The sequence below is a fragment of the Apodemus sylvaticus genome, chromosome 20 (assembly GCF_947179515.1).
Source record: "Apodemus sylvaticus chromosome 20, mApoSyl1.1, whole genome shotgun sequence".
Classification (NCBI taxonomy): Eukaryota; Metazoa; Chordata; class Mammalia; order Rodentia; family Muridae; genus Apodemus; species Apodemus sylvaticus.
The window spans coordinates 53,396,309-53,411,056 of record NC_067491.1 but is presented as its reverse complement, the minus strand read 5'-3'; the positions used below and the strand labels follow the sequence as shown (position 1 = coordinate 53,411,056).

The window sequence follows — 14,748 nt, the reverse complement described above, 5'->3', positions numbered from 1 at the left end:
CTAGAGGCAATCCAAATCTACAGGAAAGAATTCTGCAACATTCACTTTCAAGGGAAGGAAGAAAAGATGTTTTTGCAGATATACTCTTACTGGTGAAGTCAAGATAAACAGCACACACATCAAAATGCCACTGAACTGAGCGCACATGCCACAGATACAAGAATGTGCCTGTACATAAACCAAAAGGCACATAGACACAACTTCAGGGCCAGCTTTGTGTGTACAAACTGCAGAACAGTTCAGATTTTTTGGCCTGGCCCTTTACTGGGCTCCTCAAATTCTATAGCTAGATTTTGCATACAGTTCAAGACACCATGATTTGGAAGAAAAATATTGGCTATACAATTGTTAAATCAGAATAGCACCAGGCTTTATTCTATCCATTTTTAAAAATCCCTCTAAGAGGGTAAAAATTCAAGTTTGGGGTTCAGTTAGCAACAAGAGAGTGAAACAGTACAATGAGTTTAAGCTACATGCAATGGAAAAAATAGATTTTCAAAATTTCTGCAGATTTTCCTCAAGGTTTGGATTGCCAATTCATGACCACCAGAACCAGATGTTAGAATCCACCTAGACAACCACCAAAATGGCTGCTGAACTTGAAGATGGCTCAAAGCATGAACTTGTAGAAAACAACATCTAAATCCAATTTCCAAAGTTTAAAAAAGAAAGATGGGGGAATTTCTTAGAAATCAATCACTCTTTCCTTAGAAGGATGATTAAAGTCTTCAACTCACTTAGGTTTAGCAGTGCCTAGGTAAACATGACCCATTAATGGCCTTGATTAGTCCTCCCTACTTAACAACTCCTTTGTTCAAAGGATATTAGAATTAGATTTTTTCAAATACAGAAAGGAAAGATTCAAATGGAAAGCAAAATGCAATTATTTCACAAACACAATAAACATTGTAAGGTGCATTTACTAATGGAGCTTCACAGTGAGTGGTTGAGAGCCAAATGTTCAAAGTTTAAACTTTATAGCCTCATCCTCCTCACCCTTTCCTGAAATGTTACAAAACTGGTACTTTGCACAAAACAAGGAGAATCAGTGCAAAGGGGGAGGGGGTGAAAGGAAATGGGAGGGGCGTTACATTTGACTTTGAGTACATACTTTACTCAGGCAAAAAAACAAAAAACAAGAAAATACCCTAAAAAAAACCTAATCATAGCCAAGTGACAGTTGGACAGGTGGGCTTTATGTTATCCTTTCAATAGTTAAAACAGTTCCAAAACTCCATGACTACTTTTAAAGTCATTTAAAAAGCCATTTATTTCAACAGCAGCAGCCATTCAATGACCAACAGCTCGTGTATCTCCACTGATGAAAATGCCTAGTGTCAAACCAGTGAAGAAATTCCAAGTTTATTTCCTACTAGCTGTGACTACTGCCCAATGACCTTAAATAAAAGAATCACTATATCAACCTCAAGACAACTTTAAATTTGTTAGAATCCAAGGACTGCTGCATTTGAAATTTCTAGCTTTTGTCCAAAGACACTTTACCGAAAACGATGTTACTGCAACCTAGAAAACACCAAAGTCCAAAACAAACTTTTTCTACAGTCATAATAACCATTTAACAAAATACCAAGTTAAGAAAATTACAGCTTTTCCCACTTGACATTCTAGTAATGACACACCTCCAGCTTCAATTCTGTGCACTAAAAGTTTGATTAAAAATGATATCCCTCTTAGAAATATTTTCTGTGGCTCAGAAGTAAGTATTTCTACACTGAGGTACAATCAGCATAATCATGCTTGTCACAAGTTTGGAACACTCCAATCTTGATACCTAAATGTTTTCATCTGGTTACTTTTAGGGAATCTGCCAACTGTTTGTCATTCCTATCTACAGAGGAAGAGAAGTATGAAAGCTTTAAAAAGGCTGTTTCATTTTTTGTACTAGTGTGTACAGGTAAGTTAAGTGACAACAGCAGCCACACAAGTGGAACTCAGTTAATCAAACATACTCCTTGATCACCAACCTGGATAGAATCCACAGAATCCCAAGAGTAGACTTCTAGACAAGTCTACTGTACCTTTGAATGTCAAAGTATCTAAAGAAATGACTGAAAAAGAAAAGAATAAAGAAACTACAGCTTTACTGAAGAGAATAGATGTGTGCTTGTGTTCTAGGATCTTTCAGCTTTTTTGGCATCTTTGTGACTACATATTCACGCACGTGAGATGTGTGAGATGGGGCGTGGGTTCCAGGGCACCACTGTCGAGGTCAGAGGACAACCTTAAGTATATCAGTCCTTGCTCCCCACAATGATTAAGGCACTCTCATTTTTGCCTCTGCATACACCAGTGAAACTGTCTGGTGAGCCTCTGAGGATTCTGCCACAATCTCCTTGTAGGACCAGTTAAGATTGTTGTGGTTAGGAATTCAAACTAGTCTATATGCATGTACAGAAAACACTTTTACCTACAGAACCAGTCCATGTTCTTAAGACAAGGTCTCATGTAGCTCAGACTTGCCTCTAAATGCTCAATCCTTCTGCATCTCACCTGGGGATTACAGGGGTGTGCTACCATACCTGGATCCTTTCCTTTTTTAAAGAGAATATGTGCATGAAAGAAAGGACACATTGAACATGCCTTTTTGTATCACAATGGCCAATACTAAGTCAAGCCAAGGAAACCTGCACAGTCCAGAAAGTTTCTCCATAAAGACAACTTCAGTTGGGAGCATGCCTTTAGCCCCTTGGAGGGAGGTCGATCTCAAGGCCTCTCTGGTCTAACAGTGAAGCCCTGTCTCAAATATGGCAAACTATTCTACATAACAAGGAGCTGGCTTATCAACAAATCAGAAAGAAACAGATTAAGCCACTAAGCCAAATTCGGGCTTATAGAGGAGAAGAAAACTTTCTAAGAGAGCTTCAGAGGCTGTACTGCTCAGCAGCAGTACTTAAACATCTGAGAAATAGGAAAGGTGTCTATTGCACTACACCTGCCCTCTGGGCCTCAGTTTTCTGTCAGCAGCAATCTGAAATTTACTCAAAGTGATGATCATTAAATAAGAATGGAAGGATTAAAGGCTTAAAGAAATCTTTGTTTATACAAATTAAACTGACTACTGCTAAACTAGGATTTGGGAGTAAACTTTATCACTGACTTTTCTTTCTTCCTCTAACTGGGCATAGGGTTTATTCACCAGTACAGCTAAGTCTGGCCAGAGTGGCAGCTGCTCCACCTCCACACTGCTAGCTTCCAAGGTAGAGCAAGAAATAAGCTCAGAACCCAACTTTCTTCATTCCGAGAATTTTAAGGTCTCTAACACATTAAGATGCCCCCCAAAAGAAAGAAACAAACAAACAAAACAAACACCCCCACCCCACACATATTTTGTTTAAAAGAAATCTTCATTTTTGGTACCCAAGCCCTGCAGTCAAAAACATTTTTAAGACAGTATCCCATATTCTACTGTAATTCATCTGAGTAGCTGTGGATAATGAAAGCTACTTTCAAACATTGTTCTGGAACCTCTAGTTTAAATTCATGTAAATGTGGTTCCCTTTTTTTTTCTTCCAATCCAGAAACTATCTAGCACCACAACCATTGCCTCCATTAAAAAGGATGCTTAAGTTGTGAAAGTTATGTCACCCTAGCACTTGGAAGACTAAGGCAGGAGGGAACAAGAATCTGAAGCAATGGAGACCTTGGATGAGGCGTCTCAAAAAAAAATTTAAAAATAAAAATATAAACCTTCACTTTATTCCTCTGGGACACCTTGGAACAAGGAGCAAACTGTAAGGTCCACAAATAGTATCTTAATCTAGGACCTTCACTGACAGGAGTTGAACAAAACAGCAACATGGCTCAGAGGAAGACAATGCTTTTCATAGAACTTGTCTTAAATGACTAATACTTTGATTTCACCATTAACATCAAACAAATTTTGCATCATTATCCAAAGGGAAAGTACAAGTGACCAGGTTTTTACCTGATCATTAACAGACTATCCTAAAGTCCTAAAATTAAACACAAAATATACACTTGATATCAAAGAAAGGGAAGATCAGAAAAGGGTACATGAGATGCTATTACCAGCATTGTTGCCCTTCCTGTCTTGTTCTGAGAGGCTGCAACTAAAGACACTGTTGCAGTGGTAGAGTCTGGAGGTAAAGACATCTAATCCCACCTCTTATTCCAGGAGGACATAGTCTTATCAGGGTAGACTACAGATTGGGAAAACTGCTTTGACTGTCAGTCTAAGCTCTGTGATCTGTTTAGTTGCGGTTACTATGAAACAAATCCTTTTAGGATTTAAGTACCTCTACCTGCCACTTAAGCTTTTCAAAAACTTAGGGCTTTCTGAGAACACATTACGCCTTTAATCCAGCACTCTGGAGGCAGACACAGCTGCATCTCTATGGCTACCCTGGTCCATATAATGAGCTCCAAGACATCCAGCTACAAAGTGAAACCCTGTCTTGAGAGGGAGAGAGACAGAGAGACAGAGAGAGGGAGAGAGGGAGAGACAAAGGAAAGACAAACAACACATTTAAAAAAAAAAAATCAAACAAGGACAATTTAAGCCATACATTATATCAATGTCTTTAAACTTCACTGAATCTAAACACTACTACAAGAAAAATTAACCTTTCTCTTATGAATCATTTTATTTCCAAACTAATACTGCTCATTTTTTTAATACAGCAGAATAATTAGATTGTACTGGGGAGCTCTAAACAAGAACATTTTAATGTTCAATAAAAACAAGATTTACTGCACACCTGTAATTCTGAGTTACACCACCAAAAGTACACTGAGAGGGAGAAGCACCCACATCCATGGCATATGCCAGGGGAATATGAGAACCAGTTTGGAAGGATCTGAATAAATCACCAGGCTGCCTCCACACTTAATACAGGACAAAATAGTAAATTGAGGTGAAAACTGCTTCTACATCCAGAAACATCATGGCTGCTACTTTATGGCTTCCAAAACTTAATTACTGAATGGTAAAGCAGTAAAAATGTCACCTACTTTATCCATCATGTCCCAAAACTGGTTCACACACTCCAAAAAATGAAAAAGTTTGGCCTACAATCCCTTACAAAGCTCTGACAATTGCGTTTTCAAAGCCACATACATTCCCGGTTCTTGGAACTACCATACTTTTTATCAATAGAGAGAGCAATTCAATGGCTCAACCAAATCACAAGAACACAAATTTGAGGTTTATTCCAAAAACTAATTCGAATGAGATCCAACTGTACTGTACAGAAATTCTAAGCTTGTATTAAAGCAGCAGTCCCATAGAACCAAGAACACTGTTTCTGGGATGCCACAAGACACTCCCTTCAGACAAAAGAAACTTCACTCTTGCTCTAGGATTATTGGCAGGAATGATCTGGCAATGATCAAGGCAAGAAACAAATCTCACACGGGAGCAGCACATGTGGCTGAAGGTTCACAGTGCCTAGTACTTCTTGCATGTCACAGTCAAATTAGTGATGGAATAGTGATGGCAGTGGCCACTCCATTTCAAAACTCAATGCTGGGCACCAGCACACACACCGGAAAGGGCCATCCAAGTGGTGCCCTTGTCACTAAGAATTAACCATTCAACAAATCAAGCTCAAACTTCTCTTCATTATGAATGCTCCAAAAAAAACCAATTCCTTTCAGTCCTTCGAAGAAACTCCATTAAGGGTGATTTGATCCTAGGTTCCCTTGGAGGAGAGGAGCTGCTCAAGGCATCCTACCTTATCTAAACCAGGACCCAGCAATCTCTTCAGTCCCGAGAGCCACCAACAGGGATAGGAATCATGAAGGAAAGGAGGACAAAAGCGAACAGAGTGCAGCAGAGGGCGGGCGGGCGGGCAGGCGCCAGCGTGCAGACACTTGGTCTTTTGCCTGGTCTTAGCCCAGAATCTGGATGCCTGGGCTGGGACACCATACACCCTTAAGGAACCACATGCGCAGATGACCTGAGAGCTCCCACTGCCAATCTCTGACTTCAAAGGAGAGTTCACAGTTCAAACAGAAAATCCTGTTGCAGTTTGGAATCTGAACAGCATACATTCCAGGCACTAAATTTTGATTCCAGGAAGATACCCACAAAATTTAAAACTATCTCCTAATCAGACTTTTAAAAAACTTAAAAAAATTAAACACACACACACACACACACACCCCAAAACAACAAATAATGTGAAGAATTTGATACATTTCCTTAACATAGATACTCCCCTCACTGACTAACTGATGTCCCAATATCCATATTAAGTCAGTAAAATCATTTGTAAGTCAAGGGACCATATAAATCACCCTATCTAACACATGGGCATGATCACATAAAATGGATGGGGGGGGGGGAGGGGGAGGGACTGAGAGATAGATAGCGCGCTAAACCTGAACAGAACACATGCTCTTCCTAGAGCAGCTTCCACTGACAAAAAACCAGGAAATAGCCACAGAGAAGATGACACATTGACCTTCTTACCCTACTTCACCACCAGTACCATTACCTTTTTCTTTAACCAGGTCTTTAAGTGACTGCCATTTCACATCAAAAGGTATATTTGTAATGAAGGCTCTGTATCTTTTAGTTGGATTGGCATATGGCTCAAAGCGATTGCCTCCTCTTTTTATGTTTTTCTCCTTCCTCTTCTCATTCTGAGTAGGTCGTTCTTCACTGAATTCAAGAGAAAAGAAAGTTTCTCAGTTAATACAAGGAAAAGACACTGTCGTACCAGATATATAATCCTACAGTTAATTATATATGACATGGTCAATGTTGGTTTTGATTTGGAACACTGCAAATGAAGGTCTGCACAGAGCAAATATCTGCAATTGTGCATTCCCTAAACCCACCCTACTCCTGCAGTGGCCATAGTGGCACTGCCTAACACCTAGAAAAAGGCAGTCAGCCTGTGCCATGAGAACAAACCCACCCACCTGTCATCCACTCAAGAGAAGCGTGCTAGCCTAGGCTTACCTATGGGTCTTCACACTGACTAACACAGAAGAGGGAGTGAAGCAATTCCCCAGGTACAGGGGGAAGGAGGGGGAGAGATACATCACCCAAGTTTACCAAACACAACACTATAAGCCAAAGAATCTCTCACTGTTTCTTAGCAGATAACATGTTAACTAAAGTTCGAAAATTATACATCAATCCACTTGTCACCATCCACCAGAGAACTATGGATAGAAAGGTAGCTAAATATAACTCCTCAAAGAGATTTTTCTCACACATACTCAAATGCAGATTATATAACAGGTAGTATCCCACAAAGTGCTCCGAAACATATCCAATTCTATTTCTTCTCTCCAAATCCTTATATGCAATTTAAAAAAAAACTACTTTCTTCTATGCATAGTATTTTTTGTACTACATGCTTGTCTGGTGTCCAAGGAGGGCAGAAGAGGGTGTCAAATCCCTCTAGAACTGGAATTACTGACAGATCTGAGCTGCCACATTTGATTAAACATAGGTCCTCTTAACCACTGAGTCATTTCTCCAAACCCATAACATTTAATTCTGAAAGTCCCTCTTTAAAGCAAATAACAGAAAATGTACTCATAGAAAGATTTTTTTTTTTTTGAGACAAGGTCTCACTATGCAGTCTTGTATGGCCTGGAACTGGCTATATAACCAGGTTGGATTTGAACTCTGCCTCTTTAGTGCTGAATTAGAGTTTGTGTATGCATGTGCTTGAGTATTCATGCTGTCTGGAATGTATGTGGTAAGGAGACTACTATTGGGAGTCAGTCTTACACTTCCACCATGTCTGCCCTGCACCGTCAATCACCGTGTCTGACTGAGTCATCTTACTGACCTTTGCAGGCATCTTTATCATAAATACTCCAAGTATTATTGGAAAGTATTAAAAATTAGACTGATAAAGTACCTGAAGCAAAACTTAAAATGACAATACATGATCTATTGTACATCTATGATACAACACTTTTTGTGAAAAATAAAATAAAAGCAGTATTCAAGAAATTTAAAATTGAGCTGGTCAATGGTAACTTATGCTTTTAATCCCAGCAGAAGCAGGCATATCTAAGTTGGAGACCAAGCTGGTCCAGAGAGGGAGTTCCCGGGTACAGTCTATTGGTTTCATTTTCTTTCCTTATTAGCTTATGGTTCTATGTTTTTTTTGCTTTTTTTTTTTAATGTGCTTATTTGCAATCCATATTCTTTGGTAAGATGTTGACAAATCTGTCCTTTTTTTCCCTTAAAGACAAGGTCTCATTCAGCTTAATGTAGCCTTAAACTTTAGCCAAGGATGATGAAGTCCTGCCTCTACCCCTCTAGTGTTACAGGCCCATACCACTACACCCAGCTCTTCTGACCATTTTTAAACATCAGGGTATTGGGCTATTGAGTTAGCTCATCAGGTAAAAGTAAAAACACTTGGCACCAGGCCCAATGACCCAAGTTCAGTCCTTGGAATCCACATGGTGGCAAGAAGCTGTTCTCTGACCTACCTACCTACACACACACCCCATTTGTAATTAGTCTATTACTTTATTTTGAATTTCACTAACATTTTAGATTTATGCACTCTAGCTAGACATATGGTTCACTTTTAAAAGAAATCGTCTTTGTATGTCTTTTCCTGGTCTGGGGATAAGAGTTGTTTGGCAGTCAGTCCTAAGGACTGAATACAGGTTTTGCACACCTTAGGCAATGTTTTACCACCAAGTTGTATCTTCAGTTCTTTAATTTTCAGATTGGAACTGATCTGAACTGGCAATCTTACTGCCTCAGCCTCCTAGGAAGATGTTCTTGTTATCCTATATTCTGCATTTCAGGATGCTTAGAGGCATCCTGACTTTACTTAATAGGTAACAGTAACAACTCAACCCCCTGTTAAGATTCCCAAAGGAAAGGAAGTAATCCATTGAGAATCAATGGCATACACCTAGGGAGAACTTCTAGAGAAACAAGGGAAAAAAATCTTTAAAAATGTTACAAAGTGGGGTTAAGAATTAGAGCACTTATTGGCTAACAAAAGACCTCAGGTTCAGTTCCCAGGACAAGGAAAAAGAGAATGAGACAATAATGATGATAATATATAGCTCTTGGCTCTTCCTACTGAGTGCTGGGACTACTGGCATATATACCACCCAGCCTGGGTTACATTTATACTTTCATGTTTTTTAAACATCCTAACACATGCCAGTAGTTTGACTTGTAACCAACAAATCTGAAACCTTTCAAAGAAACAGCAGATGCAACAAGCAGATCTATCTAAGGCAGCTAATATATTTTAACATATGGCTCTCAATTCCAAACTGCTGAAGAAAATTAGACCCAGACATCCAGTTAGCTAGCTACTCAAAGTTCTAATCAAGCCCAATAAAATAATCTTTTTTAACAGTCTAATACATTGCTATATCTCATAATATACTTAAGACCTAAAACATGTTAGGTACCAGCAAGACATTAAAATTAACTTTGTTTAATACAACTTTGGGATTGCTTTACTGGTTGCTTGAAAATTGACATTTATCAAGTCATTGTTCTGCCACATTAAAATTATACTACATACAAAGGTCACAATTTATATAGATTAAATGCCTTTATACAAATTTATATAAACCACGAAGGACTGCTCTATTCGGTATACTAAAATAGTATCAAGTCCGGCATGGTGGTACATGCTTTTAACCCAGAATTGGAGTGGATCTCTCTATGCTCCAAACCAGCATGGACAATATCAGTCTCAGAACAACCAGAGATACTGTAAGACCCTATCTCAAGCAGAACAACAAAAACAGAAAACAAACAAACCAAAACCCTACTGTCATCCTAACATGTCTTCATGACACCCCCCAGACATAATTCCTACTCATACAATTTCTGAAATTTCTCAATATACAGAAAATCTCAATACCCTGAAATTCTAATCACATCTTCTGAGACAAAAATAAATCTTCCCTCTTGAAAACAATCTCTTACATAAAGTGATTTTTTTTCTTTTACAGAAGTTCTTTAAATTCAGAGCTTAATGGAACACTATTCTAGATAAAGATTCTCCCCTTATTAAAACACACAATAGGGTCCATTTCCAGTATGACTCCTTACTAGCAAACCAACAAAGCCTGTATCCATTAGTAGCACCCTGGCTGGCTGTGAGAATCAAAGGATTAGTCAAGCAGTGTGGTAATACATACTCATACTCTCAGAATTCAGGAAATAAGGGGCAGGGAGAGTATGGTAAATTAAGAGACCAATCTACTGTGGTGTTTCAGACCAACCAAAGATACATAAGATCTTGCCTTAAAAACAAAAAGAAAAACAGCAGGATTGTGGTGGCTCTCTGTCAATTCCAGGACAGCCAGGGCTACAAAGAGAAACCCTGTCTTAACTCCTTCCTGTCCAAAAAAAAAAAAAAAAAAAGTGTAACAATATTTTCTGTTGTTAATAAACAACATCTGCGAGGCATGGTAGAGAACACCTTTAATTCCAGCACTGGGAGGCTGATGAAGGTGTATCTCTGAATTTAGAGCAAACATGATCTAGTGTAAAGCAAACATGATCTACAGTGAGACCCTGCCTCAACAAATACAAATTAGCAAACTGTCTCTATTTCTACTACGAGTACAAAAAACCCACAAAAAAACCCAAACAACAACAACAACAACAAAAAACTAAGACAAAAAGTAAGTTAGTATATGTTAAGAGCAAAATATGTAAGGACCAGTACTGTGAGTAACTAAGACTTAAGAGTCATACATCCAAGTCCGAATAATACTCTCATCTGTAAGTGGATGCTACTACTAAGTCACAAGTCTTTAAAAGAATTAGCACAAAGCACACCAATAATAATTTTGAGATGTAAAAAGGGAGACCTATTTGCTCCTAGCCTTTTTGTATTGTATTCACTTGGGATGTTTTTAAACATTCCAACCATTGTCCATCACAGAAGGAACCTAAGCACTGAACTCACTACAAACTAGCAAAGGGACAGTTCAGTTTTAACTAATATTGCAAAGCAGAGTAATATGAGAGTCCATTTGGGAAACCCTTGAAGAGAGAAAAAAAGTAAAAGCAAGCTTATCTTTGCAGGCTGGTATCTGTTTCCTTAGTCATTAAGACAAAAAAAAAAAAAAATCAAAGGACAAAGTAACAAACAGCAAAGCTCTGACAGCACACACTCAAATAATACAGAGCTTCCACTTCTAATCTTGGGCTAACAATCTAATATGCCTCAAAAGTACTTTTCACCAAGTATACAATCACTTTTAAAAAGTACAACAAACAGAGCAGAGCATGATGGTATGCATATATATTCACAGCACTCAGGAGACGGAAGCAGGATTCAAGGCCAGCCTGACCTACAGAGTGAAATGCTGTCTGAAAACCCCAAAACAATGGGGCTGTAGGGATGGCTCAGTGGTTAAGAGTACACATAGCACCCAACTTCCTGTAACTCCAGCTCCAGGTGATTCAATACCCTCTTCCTGCCTACCAGCACTCACCTGTGCACACACACACACAACACTTAAAAATAAAAAGGTTTTCATTAAGTATGTAGCTCAGTGGTAGAGTGCTTACCTAGCATGCAGAAGGTCATCTGTTGATTTCTACTATTGAAAACTAAATAAATGAGCTAGAGAGATGGCTCAGTGGCTAAGAAATATTGGCTGTTCTTCCAGAGGGTCAAGTCCTGGGTTCAAGTCTTAGTACCCACATGACAGCAAACAAACTGCCCAAAATTCTAGTGCCAGGAGACCCAATGCCCTCTCCTGGCCTCCACGGGCAACTGCATGCATGTTGTGCATAGACATATAAGCAGAAATATTTTTAATACAAATAAAAGCAAGCTGGTGAGAATGTTCACTAGGTAAAGTACATGCATACCTAACAAGCACGAAAACCTGGGTTCAATCCTAGTCAAAAGATGGGGAAAAAAGGTACTCCTCTTTGCTTTTAAAGGAGTTTGTTTCAAGAACTTTTGAATGCAAAAAAAAAACAAAACAAAAAAAAAACCCAATTGTCCTTCATTCACCCACACTACAACACTAAGTGCTGCCACACTACAACACTAAGTGCTGCCACTTTCTCAGGAATACTCCATTAAGCCAGTCTCAGACCACTCAGGTTCTTTCCATCAAAAGCTTTCTCATCTCTGATTCCTGTGCACATACTGTCTGTCAAATGACTCAGTCACAAGTTATCTGAATACAGACAGTGGAAATTTAAAAGCTGTACATTGGACTGTGTTCTATTAAAAATGCAATCTTTCATATAGAAAGGCTCTAGCAGTATTACATTCTATATACAGTAAATATTTTTTTGCTCCTGAGACAGGGTTTCTCTGTGTAGCCCTGGCTGTCCTGGAACTCACTCTGTAGACCATGCAGGTCTTGAACTCAGATATGCACCTGCCTCTACCTCCCAAGTGCTGAGATTAAAGGCGTGCGCCACCACTGCCTGGACAAAAAATTAAGTTCCTTAAAGCTTTTTTAATAAGGCCCTCAGATATTCTAGAAGGCGAAACAGACGTGGTAGTGCACACTTGCAATTCCAGCAACTGGGTGGAGGTGACAGAAGCAAGGGCGTTGTTTTGAATTCAAGGTCACCCCGGTCTACACTGCAGACTCTATCTACAGTTTGCCCAGGCTTCTAACTCACAAACTGGAGAACAAAGACTGAAAGAGGGAATCTGATCCTTCCTACAAGGCATCTCTAAGAAAAAGGCTGAAAAAAGGCTCTCGAGGCTGACTAATGGCGCTCAAGCGTAGCCGGAGGAAGAGTGCTTGTCTAGCATCTTCAAGACCCTGGGTTCCCAAGGACGGAAGGGAAAGTAAAGCTGAGCATGCTCAGCTTTCCATAGTAAAGGGTTGGTAATAAAGAGAGGCCTCTTGTTCCTTTCAGTACTATGGAGTGAACCCCGGCCATTGTGCATCCTGGGTAAATACAATATAATGGGTAAATACAATCTCACACACTCATACACAACAGGCGAGTACTCATGAAGCTTCGGGAAATCTTGAACTTGTTATGTAGCCGAAATCAGCTCTGGAACTCAGCCTCTCAAGTGTTGAATAACACATACGAACCAGTTAACCAATGGTGTTTTACTTCTCCCTAAGATAAACGATATGAAACTTCCTCCAGTAACAAAATAGCCATTACTTGGCAAATGCTTTGTTAACAAGTGTTAACAAACTCCCATAGTCCAAAAACATCCCACCTTATACTGGTATAACAGTATGAGGGTTCCCCAGGAGAAGAATCTTATGTTTTCCTCCTTGAAGAAAACTTTATTGGGGCTCAGAAAGACCACCCTGTGGTGTGATACTAGGAATCGAATCTAGGAACGCTGGCGTGTCGGGCCCTTGCTATGTTTTCATCCCTCTTTTTGAGAGTCAAGGTCTAACTCCATTTCCCACTGACTGAATGGCAACCTAGACTGAACTCACTCTATATAGCCTAGCCACACTTTGCACTTTGGATCCTGCAGATTCAAACTCCTCCCAAAAGGCCGGAATTCATCAGGCCGTGTTAGGACACTTATAAAAACAAACCAAGGTCCCTGGACAGACCTCCGAACAGGATTCCAAAAAAGGGATGATGACGTCTGGCTATTCTAATTTCTGAAACCCCGAAGTGGTGCCTCCACCCGCACACTTCATGTCTGTTGCCAAGGATGAACACTGAGCAAGCAGGGATCATTTCTTCCCATTGGTACCAACTGCGCACTTTAGAAAGTAGGGATATAAGGAGGCGGAAGAACGCCAGCCCAGGAGCCCGGGTCCGGGGCCATTCTGATGGAAGAGGACTTCTTGAAGGATGAGGGCAATCTCGGGGTCTTGGAACCCCGCAACGAGGACCGTGTCGACCCCTTTCCGGTCGCGCCGCCGTTTGCTGACCGTACACGTGACATCCCGCACGCGCACGCCTCCCGCCCCTAACTTCTCAGATCGGAGAAATTGAGACAGAATACTTCCACGACCATGGATTGTATGCTGAGGGGCTGAAGCCGGTCTTAATGGCTCAACCCTCGGGAGCCCAGTGAGTGAGAGGTGCAGCGGGCCTTGGGCGCCCGCAGCCCGCAGCCCGCGCGCCATCACTGCTGAGGATAAAATACCAGGCCATAGGCCTGAGGCCTCGACGACGCGCGCAAACAGCCAGGAGGCTGAGGCAGCGGAGGCGAGCGCTGTCGGCAGGGGGCGATCCGTGAGGCTCTCCTGGCTTCGTCGTCGTCACAGCCTCGGCCGCCCCCAACTCTCGGCAGGGAAAAGGCCTGCGCATACGCGCCGCCGTGGAAGAAGAGAAAGCAGCCAACAGAACTAACGGAGCTGCGAAGTAACCTGGCTGGAGTTAGAGAAGGGTAAATTGCTGTTACAGTACTCACCCCTTCGGGCCCGGAGCTCCGTTGCCGCTCGGCACGCAAGGCGCGCCGCTCTCTTCCTCCATTTTGGGCTCTGTCGCCGCTACTTCGGCTGCCGCTTCGACCCCTGCCGCCATTTTCTCCGCGTCTGGGCTTTGTGTGAGGGAGCGGGTTCTGTCGAGCTGCGCCTGCGCGCTCACGTGACCCCGAACGACCAGTAACGCCTGCGTGTGCGACGACCGACTCCCGCCTCCTGCTCATCTCTGGCCACGCCCCCTTGACGTCAGGCCACACCTCCCCGGGCAGGCCTCGCCTCCCGGTGCCCGCGGAGACAATTGGGTCTTGGGACAGGGGCAGAGATATGTACCGCTCTTTCGAACTTATAACACGAGCGCACATACTGACCTAGTTATTCCAGCTTACTTTATATTTTTCCCTGTTT

General features: G+C 41.1%; 1 protein-coding gene across 2 annotated transcripts in view; it reads right to left on the bottom strand.

The window, feature by feature from the left end:
• Hnrnpm (heterogeneous nuclear ribonucleoprotein M) overlaps positions 1-14,511 on the bottom strand; it is a 40,386-nt gene extending 25,875 nt beyond the window's left edge. Inside the window, exons 1-2 of one of the 2 annotated variants that reach the window (XM_052165478.1) lie at positions 14,331-14,511; positions 6,480-6,646 (exon numbers count right to left, since the gene is read on the bottom strand). In XM_052165478.1, coding sequence (XP_052021438.1) covers positions 6,480-6,646; positions 14,331-14,443 — 280 coding nt within the window. In that variant the 5' untranslated portion in view covers positions 14,444-14,511. The remainder of the gene's footprint in view (positions 1-6,479; positions 6,647-14,330) is intronic. The other variant, XM_052165479.1, reaches the window with a different exon arrangement.
• Positions 14,512-14,748: the final 237 nt, after the last annotated feature.